This window comes from Armigeres subalbatus, chromosome 1, assembly GCF_024139115.2.
Source record: "Armigeres subalbatus isolate Guangzhou_Male chromosome 1, GZ_Asu_2, whole genome shotgun sequence".
NCBI lineage: Eukaryota > Metazoa > Arthropoda > Insecta > Diptera > Culicidae > Armigeres > Armigeres subalbatus.
The window spans coordinates 271,109,866-271,126,045 of record NC_085139.1 but is presented as its reverse complement, the minus strand read 5'-3'; the positions used below and the strand labels follow the sequence as shown (position 1 = coordinate 271,126,045).

At 44.9% G+C, this 16,180-nt stretch overlaps 2 protein-coding genes across 2 annotated transcripts; one reads left to right on the top strand and one right to left on the bottom strand.

Moving 5' to 3' along the window:
- The first annotated feature begins 9,307 nt into the window (after positions 1 to 9,307).
- On the top strand, positions 9,308 to 11,816 carry LOC134207576 (transcriptional protein SWT1). Its single transcript, XM_062683284.1, has 2 exons — positions 9,308 to 10,953; positions 11,027 to 11,816. Exons 1-2 carry the CDS (start codon positions 9,429 to 9,431, stop codon positions 11,443 to 11,445), a joined length of 1,944 nt encoding a protein of 647 aa, XP_062539268.1. The 5' UTR covers positions 9,308 to 9,428; the 3' UTR covers positions 11,446 to 11,816.
- Positions 11,817 to 11,966: 150 nt separating this feature from the next.
- LOC134207575 (uncharacterized) lies at positions 11,967 to 15,015 on the bottom strand. Its single transcript, XM_062683283.1, has 3 exons — positions 14,858 to 15,015; positions 13,444 to 14,790; positions 11,967 to 13,135 (listed from the first exon to the last, which is right to left on the bottom strand). Exons 2-3 carry the CDS (start codon positions 14,768 to 14,770, stop codon positions 12,141 to 12,143), a joined length of 2,322 nt encoding a protein of 773 aa, XP_062539267.1. The 5' UTR covers positions 14,771 to 14,790; positions 14,858 to 15,015; the 3' UTR covers positions 11,967 to 12,140.
- Between the last annotated feature and the right edge of the window lie 1,165 nt (positions 15,016 to 16,180).

The following is a 16,180-nucleotide window of genomic DNA, read 5'->3' as shown; positions in this document are numbered from 1 at the left end:
TCCAGAACTACCCCCTGATCTTGAGTTTCGCCCAAGTCACGGAGGAGTTGTCGCAGCCATATTGCTTCCCGGCACGTCTCGCTGAGCGCGAGATACTCGGCTTCCATCGAGGAAAGTGTGACGCTTGATTGGCGCCGGCTGGCCCACGAAATTGTGCCGCCTGCGAATTGGAACACCATTCCCGATGTCGAACGCCTGCTACTGACGTCGCCAGCCCAGTCAGCGTCGGAGAATCCAACGAGGTTTTGTTTCTTGTCTCCTCCCAGCTGCAGTTGATAACATTTTGTCGCCTTAAGATAGCGGAGAACTCGTTTAGCCGCCGTCCAGTCGAACTCCCTGGGTTCGTTGAACTTTCGTCCTAAGATCGCAGCAGTCGCAGCAATGTCTGGTGTTGCAACAACGGATAGGTACAGAAGTCCGCCTACGAGACTACGGTAAGACGTTGGATCTGCGATCACATCTTCAGCATCAACAATTTTTAAGTAGCCGGGGTCCATCGGCGACTTCGATATTTTGCATTCTTCCATTCCGAAAACCTTCAGCAGCTTTTCAATATAATTGCGCAGACTCAGCTTGTACATTCCATCGACGTGCTGAACTTCTACGCCGAGGAAATGCTTTACTTCGCCCAGACAAGTTAACTCGAAATCCGCACGCAAACCTTCACACACCTTATCCAGTTCATTCTCGTCCGTCGATGCGACTAACAGATCATCCACATATATCATCAGGAATACCTTCGCTTTTCCACTGTCTTTGACGTACAAACAAGGGTCAGACGAACAAGCCTTAAACCCGTTCTTCACTAGTACTTCGTCCAGACGTTTATTCCAGCACCGGGCTGACTGGCGTAAACCGTAGATGCTCCGCTGAAGTTCACATACATGGTTCTCCTTGCCCGCAACCTCGAAGCCTGGTGGTTGCCGCATAAAGACGCTTTCATCCAGATGTCCATATAGGTATGCCGTTTTTATGTCCAAGTGGCGAACGGACATGTTATACTTCGACGCCACCGTGAGGAATGTTCTAAATGTTGCCTGACATCCTACTGGAGCGAAGACGTCATCCACATCAATTCCGGTTCGTTGGGCGTACCCTTGAGCAACCAGTCGTGCTTTGCACTTGACGATTTGGTTGTCTTCATTTCGTTTGACTAGCCTATAACCATGGAGCACCTAAACGACTTCGAATTGGCGGATGACGTTGCACTACTCGCGCAACGGCGCTCTGATATGCAGAGTAAGCTCAACGACCTTGCCGATCGCTCCTCCTCGGCAGGTTTAGTCATCAACGTCAACAAAACCAAATCGTTGGATGTAAACACGGTGACTCCTTCCAGTTTCACAGTAGCCGGGCAACCAGTGGAGAATGTTGAAAGCTTCCAATATCTTGGTAGCCAAATGGCGTCAGACGGCGGTACCAAGATCGACATAGGCGCACGGATCAAGAAAGCAAGGGCTGCCTTTGCGAGTTTAAGAAATATCTGGAAAAACAGGCAGATAAGTGAACGCACCAAAATACGAATTTTCAACTCTAACGTGAAATCTGTGCTGTTATACGCTAGCGAAACATGGTGTGTATCAGTGGAGAACACTCAACGGCTGCAGGTGTTCATTAACAGATGCCTGCGGTATATAATTCGGGCCTGGTGGCCTCACAACTGGATCTCAAACAACGAGCTCCATCGTCGTTGTCACCAGAGGCCGATAGCAACAGAAATTCAGGATCGGAAGTGGGGCTGGGTCGGCCACACTCTACGTAGGGGCGGAAACAAAATCTGTAAGCAAGCATTAGACTGGAACCCAGCGGGACATCGCAGCAGAGGCAGACCCAGAGGCTCATGGCGGCGAAGCCTCAATAAAGAAATAAAAGAAGCATTGGCGTAAATAAGGGGGGGCCGGGGGGGGCCTGGCCCCCTCCAGACCTGCTTGTGGCCCCCCCCAGAAAATTTTGAAAAGTAATTCCAACTTAGTCAGTTTTATTTAATTTACATATTTTCTACATATTTCTTAATTTTGATTATGAATTCTATAAACATATTTTTTGTTGCGTTATCACATCTATGACCATTTGTTCAGCAAAGCATCGAAATATTTAAGTTGGACCCCCGGGAACATTTTCTCGATTTTAAGCTAAAATCAATGCCGCTTCTAATTCAGTTGCTAGCTTAAAATAATAAATTTGTTCTGCATTTGTTTGACTAGTATCCTGGTCGCAGAAACATAAAAACATAATTGTATTAGGATATAAATATTTCTGTTCTATTAAACTACCATCCGCTTCAAAAAAGACTGAAGCAACTACATACATCAAAATGAGAACATGTACACAAATCCGGTCAATGAAGTTTCGAACGACCATTCTTTCGAAAATCTTCGAGTTAATCGCAAGGTATGCCGCAAAACAGTTGATCAAATTCCTATGGAGCTTTTTGCTCTCGCTATATAATTCTGGCACAGAAAGATATAAAATTATAAAACTTAAGAATCTTTGTTACAATGACAGAAAAATCAACAACGCATTCCATTGAAAGTATTAGGACAAAACTTAGGCAACCTTCGCACTCACAACAGAGATTGCATTAAAGAAATATTTTTATAATCCTCAAAAGATCTTGTTCCATTTAATTTTTTGGCGATTTCATAAGGATCATCGGAAAACTCTTTTGTGCCTGCTTTAGTTAGAATTTGTTTTTTAGGATAAAAAAAAAATTGATTTAGAAACCAGTTCGTATTAGAAAACATTTCTTTTGCAGCACAATCCAGATCGATTTGGTTGCTTCTCAAGTCTCTTTGATTTTTGCAGAGAAATCTCTCACCTATTCAGAAAACCATAATAAAGCCTCTTCCTAACGTCAGTAACTACAAAAACCCTATGTTATTCTGGAATTTGATTTATGACTCATAATTTTATGACTCATGGAATTTATGACTCATAAAAAACTCTTTAGGATTCCAAATTTGTGTTCATCGGTACTTAACTATTTCAGCACATAGCATACATTTTGGAATTGCATGAATACTTATATTGATTATGACAAAATTTCGTGGAATTTATTCCACATCTAAAGAGTTTCAAAAATTTCAAGTTTCAAAAAAATCGACATCTTTATGCATTAAGTAACCATGGAAATGCTTGAAAACTTTCAGAAATATACTCATATCGAATTTCATTTATAGATAATTCGAAGAAGATTCTTGAATCTTAGATTACACACTTATCCACATTTAGTAACATGGAGAAGACAAGTTGACACAGACACAGCGTTTTGAAGCAATCACAGCATCATTGGAAATCAATTGTATTATTCGCGATTTTTTATGTTATTTCTAGGACGAATGAGCGATAAACTTAGTCAAACCATTTCTATTGCAATCCATGCGCACAGTGCTTTAAATCGCCTTTGAAAAATTACATCCCACCAGCTGGTGCCATGGCCCCCCCTAGACCGAGACTCTAGTTACGCCTATGAAAAGAAGTCGACCGAAATCTAACCTGGCAACAGGTTAAAGCGATAGCCGGGCATCGCTCAGGATGGAGATCTTTCAAGTCGGCCCTTTGCACCACCGGAGGTGCACAGGATCCATAAGTAAGTATTTCGTTTGACTCGGTAAATCCACTTTGAGCCGATAACTTTCTGGTCTTTCGGCCGTGGAACCAGCTTCCATGTCCCGTTTCGCTGATGCGCGACAAGCTCTTCGTTCATGGCTTCACGCCACACCGGATCTTTCAAAGCGTCTCGATGATTTACTGGACCTTCCACTGCACACGCAGCATATCCGACGGCGCATCCCAGATCGTATTCCTCCAGGTACCTTGGCCGCGATCCTTGAGTGACACATCGAGACCGACAAACACCAGCTTCTAGTTCACCATTTTTCTCGCTATCAGCTTCGTTGTCTACAGGAACCACTGTATCACTAGCCTCTTCATTGGCTTCTTCTTCATCCTTCTCTTCTTTGAAGGGAATCAGCTGAATATCTTCCTCCACATTCTTGTTCGTTGCAGTAACCGGTATTTCCACCGATGAAGAACCGTTGCCGAGCTCAATGAAACGAGCGTCCCGGCTGACGGTTATCGCATCCGTTTCCAGGTCCACAAACCGGTATCCCTTCTGTTCGATTGCATAGCCAACAAATGTGAGTTTTATTGCCTTACTATCCATCTTCTTCCGCTTGACGTCTGGGACGTGCACGAAAGCTTCGCTGCCGAATACACGGAGATGACCAAGATCCGGAAGCTTTCCCCACCAAAGCTCGTATGGTGTTTTCTGGACCGATCGAGAAGGAAGTCGGTTCTGCAGGTAAGTGGCTGTAAGAATAGCCTCACCCCAGAAACGTTTGTCTAAGCCTGAGTCAACTAACATACACGTTGCCATCTCACCAAGGGATCTGTTTTTGCGCTCAGCTACGCCATTTTGCTGAGGCGAATAGGGGGTAGTGTACTGAAGTCGGATTCCTTCAGCTTTATAAAAGGCACGCAGCTCATTATTTACGAATTCTCCCCCTCCATCCGAACGCACCACACATGGCTTACGTCCAAACAGGTTTTCTACCCACTTTACGTACTCTTTAATATTGTTGGCAGCTTCAGACTTATGGCGAAGAAGATAGGTTACAGTGAAGCGACTATAATCATCCGTTATGGTCATTGCGTACCGATTTCCGCTAGGGGTGACACAATCCATCGGCCCGCACACGTCTGTGTGCACAATGTCTAGTACACGAGATGCTTTTCGGTCAACCACTGGAGGAAACGGAAGTCTGGCCGATTTACTCTCCATACAGCACTCACACACCAGTCGCAAGCCGCAGTCACTCACATTCCAACCCGTAGCTAACTGTTCTTTCACGATTCTTTCGGCGGCAGCCCAATCGCGGTGCCCTAGCCGCCGGTGCCATTGATGCTGGCAGTTCAGTTTATGTTGACCTTCGTTAGCAGTCAATGATGCCTCTGCGATTCGCAGATAATACAGACCGCCGTGGCGCCCTCCCGTCGCAACAACGTTACATTCAGCATCAATAATATCGCATCCATTCGAATCAAAACTCACCTTGTAGCCCTTTTGGGAGAGCTTGCTGACTGAAACCAGGTTTGTGGAAAGACCCGGAACATACTTCACCTCGCTGAAGTCAATCTTCTGATCGCGACCGGCTCCGTCGATGCCGAATATTACACCAGAACCTTCGCCTTGAATTTGTGTGCGCTTGCCGTCAGCAAGCGTGATGAAACCACCAGCAAACAATTTCAACGAGCTGAAGAAGTTCTTATCGTTGGTCATGTGGGCGCTTGCCCCGCTGTCGATTACCCAGCTACTGTGGTTTTCTTCCGCCACCGTGAACGCAACGCCTCTCGCATCATTTTGTGCAGCTTTTGCTCTCACATTCCGATCAGCATCCGCTTTCGACGAGTTTCCGTTCTTCTTCTGTTGATCCGCCTGGAACTTGCGGCAGTTCCTCTTGAGATGTCCCGCTTTCTTGCAGTAGTGACAGGTCCGCGATTCGTTGCTTAACCTATTCTCTGCGGATCGCATTGCCTTCTCAACCTTCACCGTCACGCCCTTCCTTTCGAGATGTCGATTGAACTCGTCGACCAACTTTGCTTTCACCACGTCGAGGGAAATATCGTCATCCGTTCGACTGTCCAGCGCAGTCACAAGCCCGTCATACGATGGAGGAAGGCTCCGCAGGAGCATGCAGATTTTAGTGTCCTCATCCAGATTCATTCCGGCACCATCAAGACGATCGAAGAGATCATCAAAAACAACGATGTGCTTCTCAATATCGCCGTTTTCCGTCAGATTTGCAGAACACAGCCGCTTGAGCAACGACACACGGACGGATCGTGTCGTCTTCTGGTGGTAATTCTTCAGGGCATTGAAGACATCCTGGGCGTGGGTACAGTTCTTGATCAGCGATAACTGGCTGTCATCAAGAAGCAGGATCAACGTCGCTTTGGCCTTCCGATCCTTTGAAATCCAAGAAGCACTTTGATCACCTTGGTCCGGAACATCGTCATCGACCACTTCCCAAAGATTTTCACGCGCCAGCAGCATCTCGACCCGGATCCGCCAGGTCTGCCAATTCGTCCCATTAAGCAAGGGAACGGAAAACTTTGCTTCAGCCATCGCACTTTCGGAAATAGGCACTTCACAAATGTCCCGCTAGTTTTTCTCACGAGCGACTTTTTCACCGTCCAGACTTTCACGCGAAAAACGAGGCACACCCTCTTCGAAGCAAAAACTATCCGGCTCTTCCCGGCCGAATCTTTCCGTCACAAAAACACTTCCGTGGCCGCGGTCGCTGGGCCGATAACCTGACGGCAAAGTCGAGGTACAGCAGTGGAATGGCACACGGGAATTCGGGATACCGACGGAGGAATCAAACGCGCGAAATACGAAATAAAAGTAACTTTATTTATAACTCCGGTTTTACAAGTCCGCACGCGGTTGTTGTTGTTTTTATTATGCACTGAGAAACAAAGTCTTTATAATTAAGAGGATGAGAGAGTTTTGTGATGGAACAAAGTGTGTTGAGTAAAGAGAGGTAGTCATTGTCCCGTTCCACAGCTAATAGCTGAGAAACCACCGGAATATAGGTAAGCACTGTTTTCGTTGCAATTCATCCCAGATATATTCCCGTCGGTTTTTGTTAGATTTTCTTTGAGAATTTCGGGACATTTCGTGTTACGGAATAATACGATGAACTCTTGTTTCGGACGGCAGAACGATCGCGCGATTTGCCGAAATTTTGTGTTTTGCATCGCGCGGCCGGTAATAAAGTTAATTAGCTCAGTGCGTGTTGGCTCTTGTTTCGGACGGCAGAACGATCGCGCGATTTGCCGAAATTTTGTGTTTTGTATTGCGCGGCCGGTAATAAAGTTAATTAGTTCAGTGCGTGTTGGCTCTTGTTTCGGACGGCAGAACGATCGCGCGATTTGCCGAAATTTTGTGTTTTGCATTGCGCGGCCGGTAATAAAGTTAATTAGTTCAGTGCGTGTTGGCTCTTGTTTCAGACGGCAGAACGATCGCGCGATTTGCCGAAATTTTGTGTTTTGCATCGCGCGGCCGGTAATAAAGTTAATTAGTTCAGTGCGTGTTGGCTCTTGTTTCGGACGGCAGAACGATCGCGCGATTTGCCGAAATTTTGTGTTTTGTATTGCGCGGCCGGTAATAAAGTTAATTAGTTCAGTGCGTGTTGGCTCTTGTTTCGGACGGCAGAACGATCGCGCGATTTGCCGAAATTTTGTGTTTTGTATTGCGCGGCCGGTAATAAAGTTAATTAGTTCAGTGCGTGTTGGCTCTTGTTTCGGACGGCAGAACGATCGCGCGATTTGCCGAAATTTTGTGTTTTGCATTGCGCGGCCGGTAATAAAGTTAATTAGTTCAGTGCGTGTTGGCTCTTGTTTCAGACGGCAGAACGATCGCGCGATTTGCCGAAATTTTGTGTTTTGCATCGCGCGGCCGGTAATAAAGTTAATTAGTTCAGTGCGTGTTGGCTCTTGTTTCGGACGGCAGAACGATCGCGCGATTTGCCGAAATTTTGTGTTTTGTATTGCGCGGCCGGTAATAAAGTTAATTAGTTCAGTGCGTGTTGGCTCTTGTTTCGGACGGCAGAACGATCGCGCGATTTGCCGAAATTTTGTGTTTTGTATTGCGCGGCCGGTAATAAAGTTAATTAGTTCAGTGCGTGTTGGCTCTTGTTTCGGACGGCAGAACGATCGCGCGATTTGCCGAAATTTTGTGTTTTGTATTGCGCGGCCGGTAATAAAGTTAATTAGTTCAGTGCGTGTTGGCTCTTGTTTCGGACGGCAGAACGATCGCGCGATTTGCCGAAATTTTGTGTTTTGTATTGCGCGGCCGGTAATAAAGTTAATTAGTTCAGTGCGTGTTGGCTCTTGTTTCGGACGGCAGAACGATCGCGCGATTTGCCGAAATTTTGTGTTTTGTTTTGTTTTTCCCTTAGGACGGTTCGTAAGTAAATTGATGAATATATTTTATTATTTTTACAGCATATACTGTTATTGACAAACGCTCTATATTGTCGAATAGAGCTCCCTATTATTCACCTTTCCCACTAACACAAATTTTCCTTCCCGAGACATCTATGAAGGTAGTATGGGTTCCCTGCATCTTCACTAGTAGATGTTGAACTAACATTCCTTCCCTTCCTCCCGTGATTGTAAGGACGTGGCCAGGTATACAACTGCTACTGTATAGGAAAAGGTACTAATCCCAAGTACCAATTTGCGACAATATACAGTAGATTGCTCAATTCAAGCTCTGTCTGGTAAGGGGGCGGGTGTCGCGGGAGAGGGTTCTCTTCATCGACTTCCCCTCATTTGAATGGAGGTGACGGGCAGGGAATTTCTTTGCGGTTTATCACCTCAGAATGCAAGTTCGCATTGTTCATTCTGAGGTGATAAACCACAGAGAGATCTGCTTCTTGTCACTTTTGTTTAGGGGAGGGGGGGTCGACGGGGAGAGTCCTCTCTTGCGACATTCGCCCTTATTCCGGATGGAGCTTGAATTGAGCATTGTATAGCCACCCACGATTTGTACAATCACATATGCTATGCTATGCTATGCTATTTCGTGTTACGGAATAATACGATGAATGGTGCTGTCCAATGAGCAGCTTGAAGTAGCTCGAAGTTATCCTCATCCCGCTCATGTCCATTAACGAGCAGGACGGGAGAAACTTCGAGCTACTTCAAGCTGCTCATTGGACAACATTAATGTATCTTATATAATGGATTCCAGTGGGAATTATACTGTAGCACAGATAATAGATATTGAGGCTGGCATCCGATACGTGTGTAATCATCCGCAACCGTTAATTCAAATGTATTTTAAATTGGGACCGCGTTTGGCAATCGATTGGAGATGGCGCAAGGATCATTGTTATTGAAAACGCAGCCCAAATGCGGCTGTCAAATGCATTGGCTGCGTTCGACGGTTGTTAATCAGCTGCGTCCGTGTGTACTGCCGCAATCAGTTGAGTAGATGGCAGTAGTGGGCCAACGTATATCAATTCAAAAGTTTACACAGGATTTTCAATAAAATTTGTTCTAGCCTAAATATCTGTTATCTGTGTTGTAACTCTATTGTATCGATTTTTTATCCGGGCTGGCTTGCCCCTTATGGATTGCCTTAAATATTGGGGGTAGCTGGTCCTACGTTAAAATATGACGAAAATGTAGTTTCACTAGTGACCGCCTCATGTTGTTTAGGAGCTATCTTTGCAAGTAGAAATGGCTGCACACTTTTATTCAAATAACTCATTTTTAATTGCTTTCGAATATGCGTACATGTTTTGATCACACAAAAAAAGAACAAAATCTCAAACATCAACAGTGTGTGATATCACGCGCGTGTGATTATTCCGATTCCTTCTGATCTCTAAGCTCTGGTGTTTCATGACGAAACAATGTCCACCGATGAGGTCGTGGCCTCCGTGAAAAAAGAACAACCACAGAAAGATAACAATAGTCCTGATGATGACAATCAGCTTCCGAAGCACTGGACCAAGGTCCCTTCAAAGAAACATCCGGGTAAGTTCTACTTCTTCAACGTGGCGACAAAGGAAAGCCTTTGGGAGCATCCGGGTAAAACAAGAGCACTCGAAAAGGAGAAGGATATCATCCGAAATGTTCCTGGGAAAACGGAATCCAAAGAAAAGGTTCAGAGTTCATCCGCCGTCAAGTCGGAGAAAGTGATACAGCTCAAAAATGACACCCAGTTCAAACAGCGGAAGAATATGGCCAAGGAACGATTGGATAAGCTACAAAAACAGTTGGAGGTCGAGAGGAAGATCGAGCGTCAGAAGGGTGAATGTAGGAAAGAAGCCAAGACCCCAGAAAGTCCGCGTAAGACAATTGCGTCCAAATCGCCAACGAAGAGTAAAGAAGTCACTAATTCCAAGTCAAAGCGAAGGGAAGTGACTTGTTCTGATTTGTCGCCTACGAAAAAGAGCAAGTCGGATAAGATTAGCTCTAAGAGTAAGGCTATTGCGAAGAAGACGCCTCCAAAAGCAACAAATATTAGGTTAAATAAGAATGAAAATATTAAGCAAGAAGTTTTGAAGTCTACTAATGACGTTGAGACACCACTCAAGGTTAATAAAGAACTAAAATCATTTAAAATACCTAAAAAAGCGAAGACAGAACCGGTGGAGTCCTCCATTTTTGTGGAAACCAAAAAAGTGGATGGTACAAGACCAAAAGAAACACTTTCTTTAAATGCAACGGTACCTCAGGAAAAACCTGTTTCAAAGGATTCAAGTATTGGCTGTTCAAACAAAATACAGAAACTTGTTCAAAAGCCCATTCAAGTTGAGCAACAGCAATGCTCAGCTAAACTGCTGAAACTTTCTCATGAACCTACTACAACCGAAACAGTCGACTCCATTATTATTTCACCAAAACTAGTAGCTCAAAAGCTACCAGAGCAAGTTTTGCCTTCGCCATTACTTAAAGTTCTTTCTAATGAAAGGCCCTCCTTCACATCAACCCCAAAAGTACAAACTCTCATTCAAATTGAACCGAGCACTCCAAGCTTAGTGAAATCTCCCGCCAACGAGCGTTTGGCCGGCATCCGTGAAAAACTTGCTCAGGAAGTAGTCCAGCAGTCTGTTCTTCTTGATGAGGACGCCGAAATGACCGACCTGAGTGACGCCCATCAGAACGTTTCCATTGCCGTATTAGCAACCGATTCGGAAGCCATGGATTGGGAAGACATTCCAGAAGAGGTGGCCCTGCGGGAAGTTGTTGCCGTACGGCAGCTTTCGAATCCCAACAGTAGGGAGGCCATATTGGATACAAGCATTCCCGAATACGGAGTTCATCTGTTTGATCAGATCCATTTCCCGCGATTTGTTTTCCTTGTGATGGATACGAACGTGTTTCTGTCGCACCTCAAAGGGGTCGAACAGCTGCTCGGGAAAGGATTTCCTCGTAAGTTTTATTTTGTATTACAAATTTTGTAACGGAATTCAAATAGTGTTGCATTTCACACTCTTACTTTTAGACATTGGTCAACCGATTCTGGTCGTTCCGTACATCGTGCTTCAGGAGCTGGACCGTATAAAACATCGAGAGCAGGGCAAACCGCTCTCGCAAGCCGCAAGCCAGTCTATCCGATTCCTCAACGATCATCTGAAGCGGCGTGACCCGCGCGTCAAAGGTCAATCGACAATTGAGGCAACGATACATTTGGTTCCGGTGGAAAACCCGGACGACCACATCATCAACTGTTGCTTCCAATTGCGCCAAATAATCGCTGGACGGGCCCGGACCGAGCTGATGTTGCTGTCGAACGATGTAAACCTGCGGAACAAGGCCCTGGTCAATGGGTTGCCGGCCTTTGGCTATGGGGAGCTGATGGCAGAAGCCGATAGGATTAGGTTTGCGACTGATGACCTGCCTCACGAGGATGGAGCTCGGTGACGACAGAAGTGCGTCATCTTGAGGGGTGCTGGACTTTAAAGGTGATAATCGCGGAACGTTGATCGTTAACGCTCTTATGATAAAAAAAATCGAACTGTGAATTTGTAGTTTGTAGAATATTCAAATACGAAATGGAAATTATTGAATTATTTGTTTTTGAATAACATGTTGTTTAATATACAGAACAAAGAGTTTGCTTTTTATTTCGAAAACATGTTTTAACAATCCAATTTAGTGTTTTTAAAATCAATCAATCTATTTTTTTTATCAAGACGCTTCGTTGTGCGTTTAGTCATTGTTTGTTCTCATGCACCTTTGCTTTTTGCCCTTTGTTATCAATAAGGAGCGAATTCGGCCACGCATGGCCATTACCACCCGGTGAAAGGTGAACCGCAACTCACAAAAAAGGAGATTTTATTAATAACGTTTTCAAATGTTATTAATTTTGCATCATTGAGATATAGTTTTTTAGCTCTTTCTCCGGATTATGAACAGTAAATCGGATCATTAAAACAAACACATTCACGATGAATACAAAAGAAATAATTTTATAGAACAAAAGAAATTACACACTAAATTCCCGAATTGTCAGAAATAAAAAGTTTGTCATATATAGGTTAAAAAAAACAAAATCCGAACTGAGCTGATGATTTCACGCACCCTTGGCCACACATTTCCTTGCCTTTTATCTGCCTTCAAACTTTTTTGCCCAAATTGACCAGCTTTTGTACGATTTTGCTTGCATCATCCGGGCCCAGTACCGTCAATCGTCCGCCATTCCTCGCCTTATTCGCCCCATCGACCGTTGGCCGACCTGCACCCGTCTCCAACGATTCCATTCCCTTGGCATGCGCCTGTACATGCAGCGCATACTGCCCGGCATTCAAAAACTTTCGACCGCAGAGATGGCACTTCATCTCCTTCTTCGGCGTCCGGGTGATTCCGGTGTGACCGATGCCGTTTCGTCCCTGCTTCCGAATGGCACCACCCGTTCCGTTTGAGGACGTCGGACGTGTTGATGCATTGCTGCTGTTGGCACTGGTGTCCCCGATGCTGCTCGAAGTGGACGTATCCGTGTTATTGAGTGAGGTGGCACTTCCGATGGCCGATGGTGCCTTGGGCCGTCCGACGGGGGTCCGGGACGGAGATGATTTGGCTCGTTCTTGATCGTCCAGAGCGAGCAGTTTGCGCTTCTCTGGAATGGGAATCTTCAGACAGTTGGAAATCATATGATTCGAGAGAATTTTCCCGTTGATGAATGTTTTCGAGCAGTAACGGCATTTGGTGTCTGGGGTTTTGCTGAGTTCCGTGCCGGAGGACGTCCCTGGGGACGGGGTGGTCGCTTGATGAGCTATCTTTTTGTGTGTCTCCAGGGAGGATTTCAGTCGGAAAGGGCGCTGGCAAGTATCGCAGTTGAAAGTTTCTGGTTTTTTGAACGAGGTTGGAGCTGTGCTGCTTGCAATCGACGGTGGACGAATACGGGAAATTGGCTTCGGCTGGGATTCCTTCGGAGAGTGTTCCGTTTTGGCCTCTTTAACGGGTGCAAGAGATTTACGCAGCTTGGACATAGGTTCCGTTCGTTCTATGGAGGAATCTGTGACGGAACGCTTGCCGAGAGTTGTACGACGGGATGTGTCCCTGCCCGTGATAGTAGTCTTAGCTGGCACTTTTAGAGCAATCTTTGGCGGGGCTGAAAGGAAGAAAAAATAATAAATTCTGCCTCGGTAAAACACAATTAGGTCAAATTTCCCATTGAATACTTTTTTTTATATTACATAAAAAATAAAAATTGATGCAGTGCAAACTCGCCTAGTATTGGTTTAAAATCAGGCAAACGTTAGTCTTAAATTAAATTGCAAATTTCTTTCGATTTTGTTTTTGTTAAATTTGAATTGAGCGGTAAACACGAGAAAGTCATGAAAAACAAGTTGTATAAAAAAATCAGCGATGAAGCAAAGAATATAACAATACTATCCCGGAAGAAAAATGATAACATACCTGAAACAACCGAGCGCCGAAGATTCTTAGCCGGTAGAACGGATCTGCGGGATGCAATTGCCGCCGGGACCACCGATTTACGTTTCACTGCTGCTGCACTGGCGAGCGGCGGTCTGGCCGTCATTGTGCCCACTCTGGGAGCCGGCACCATTGATTTCCGGTTCGGACCTACCTGGATCGAATCACCTACAATCTCCCCCTTGCTCTTGGAAGCTGAAACCTCCGGTTCCTGGGCGACAATCGGCTTCACAACAGGAGGAACCACTGATTTCCGCTTGACATTGACCAGATCCGATTGATTGGCCTTTCGCATTTCCTTCAACCGGTCCGGAATCAATCGTACGGTGCTGGACTTGCGGGAAGGTTTCGCAATCGGCGATGCAATTCGATTGTCCACTCCGAAAATACTCTTTCTTGTTCGCGTTGGATTAACTTCCGGTGCCTTTGGGATCAAAGATTTCCTAATGCCATTCTTCCGTTCGCTTTGAGGTCGATTTTCCTTTCCACCAGTTCGTTCCTCTTTCGGGTCCTTTTTCAGCGACTCAAAGAAATTCTCAAGCGAATTAGATTCTCGCTTTTTCTCCGGGCTTGGTGTGTTCACTTTGATCTGCGGCACTGGAGCCGGAGTAGATTTGTTAACGTCCAATGATTCGAAAAATTGCGTCAAAACGTTAGTTCCAAAAGATTTGTGCGCGGCTGCCGGAGTTCCTTTGTCGACCACCGACTGAATGCTATTATCCAACGTCATCTTCGTGTCATCCCCGTCCTCCGCCGCCGATTCCTCCGACAACTTTGGTTCTCTCATCTTCTTCATGGCCGATGGCAATTGTTTTTCGTTAGTCTCGTTCAACTTCTCAATCCCACTCAAATTCTTCCCGACGCTACGGCGCAAGACCTTGGCGGGAGTCGAAGACACTCCCAGATATTTGCAGCTCATTTTACTGGCAATCTTTACCGTCGCAGGCGAAGCGGCCACAATCATCGGCTTTCGGATGGTGCTCACTTCCTCCACACTAAAGTCATTCTCCAAAGTGGCATCGATCGAATTGTCCTCTTTTGTCAGATCTCCTGTTGCGACGTTGTTTTTTTGCTGCTGTTGTGCCTCATCTTGTGTTTTGCTGATCGGCTCCACTACATTTGTGGCGGTTTCATTTGCGTTACCATCGCCTCCCTCCTCCTCTGTCACAGAATAGTACAATGAGCAGCCGGAAGTGATACTTTCGTCGTTGGCCGTTTCATAACCGGCTCCGTTGCCAAGCGATTGACAACTCGCGTTGAGCCCCACTCCGGAGGACGAGCGCAGCCGAAGCTTCGCCAAACGATTCATTTTAGCAGCAAATCTAATTTCTACGAAACAAAAATAAAACGTTGCAAATTTTCAAAAACTTAACACAATTTGTCACAACACACGAACCTTAATTTTTTGTTCCTAATCTGGACGGAAAACTGGCAAGAATTTTCACAACTGGAACGGAAAATATGATTGAAAAACTGGTTTGCTTCGATTTGCAACTGACAAAAACAAAAGCCGATTCAGTTCACTTTTGTGCAACGAAAGTCTTTCGCTTCGGTGAAAAATGTTTTTCAAAAAAGGGCTGCGTACATTATTTTAAATTCACCAAACAACGGGTTCGGTCATTTGATCCGAAGTGCTCGACTTTTCGGACAAATTTCATTTCAAGCTTTTGCAGCAATAAAGTCTCGAATCAGGCCTTTAAGTCGCACACGGTAACCGCAAAATACTCTTTTTGCAATTCCTGATCATATTCTGAAGAGGCTATTGTATATTGTACGTGGATTTCCCTATTGGACCCGACCGTTCGAAATAGTCGCTCCTTGAACGGTCGTTGAAATCGCCGTTTTCACCTTCACATCCATCTTCACAGTAAAATCTGTCAAAACTGACAAGTCTGCCACATGCTTTTTGCTGTTTCCCTCGGTTCCGATGTTTTGACATCTGTTTTGATACACAAGGAGCAAAAAGCAAGGTAATCTATACCAAACATTTATTGAATTTGGCAAACCTTGCTGAAAAAGGGAACGTTTGAAATAGGCAAGTGAACCGACCTTCGAATCCATTGGTCAAGTAAATCCACAATAGAAGAATATCAAAATAAAGTCGAGGATTATTTCCTTCTTGTTTGTCATTCTGACAGCATCTTGACAGTATGCCACACGGAAATATCCTAAAATATCCGTTTCTAAGCATTTCTAATCTCAGAAAAGATAGTCCAATTTGAGTTAATTTAAGCTATTTTCATCTAAGACACTGAAAGTAATGTTCGGAAGAAATATTTCAAAAAATCCCATCAAAAGTATGGAGATTTTTTTGGGAATTGTCTTGTGTCATGCCCCTTGATCTTCACACAGTTTTGCACACCATTCTCCGTTGCTTTGATCAGTCTGGTCAGCTTCCCAGGGAAGCTGTTCTCGTCCATAATTTTCCATAGCTCTACGCGGTCTATACTGTCGTATGCCGCCTTGAAATCAACGAACAGATGGTGCGTTGGGATCTGGTATACACACTTAAAATTGTAAGTTTACCAATTGCCGAGAATCCAACAGCCGAGATATTGGTAATAATTTCGACGAATTTCGGTAAAATGTTTACCGAGATTTCGGTAAACTTTACCGAGTAATCGGTAATCGTTACCGAGATCTCGGCAAAAATCAACTTTGCCGAGCTTCGGCAAAATATTGACGAAATTTCGGTAAAGAAATTACCGAATTTCAGTAA

Coding starts and splice junctions, on each gene's coding strand:
- LOC134207576 (XM_062683284.1), top strand. CDS start 9,429: ATGTCCACCGATGAGGTCGTGGCCTCCGTGAAAAAAGAACAACCACAG. Junction 10,954..11,026: donor GCTCGGGAAAGGATTTCCTC/GTAAGTTTTATT, acceptor TCTTACTTTTAG/ACATTGGTCAACCGATTCTG.
- LOC134207575 (XM_062683283.1), bottom strand. CDS start 14,770: ATGAATCGTTTGGCGAAGCTTCGGCTGCGCTCGTCCTCCGGAGTGGGG. Junction 13,136..13,443: donor TCGGCGCTCGGTTGTTTCAG/GTATGTTATCAT, acceptor TCTTCCTTTCAG/CCCCGCCAAAGATTGCTCTA.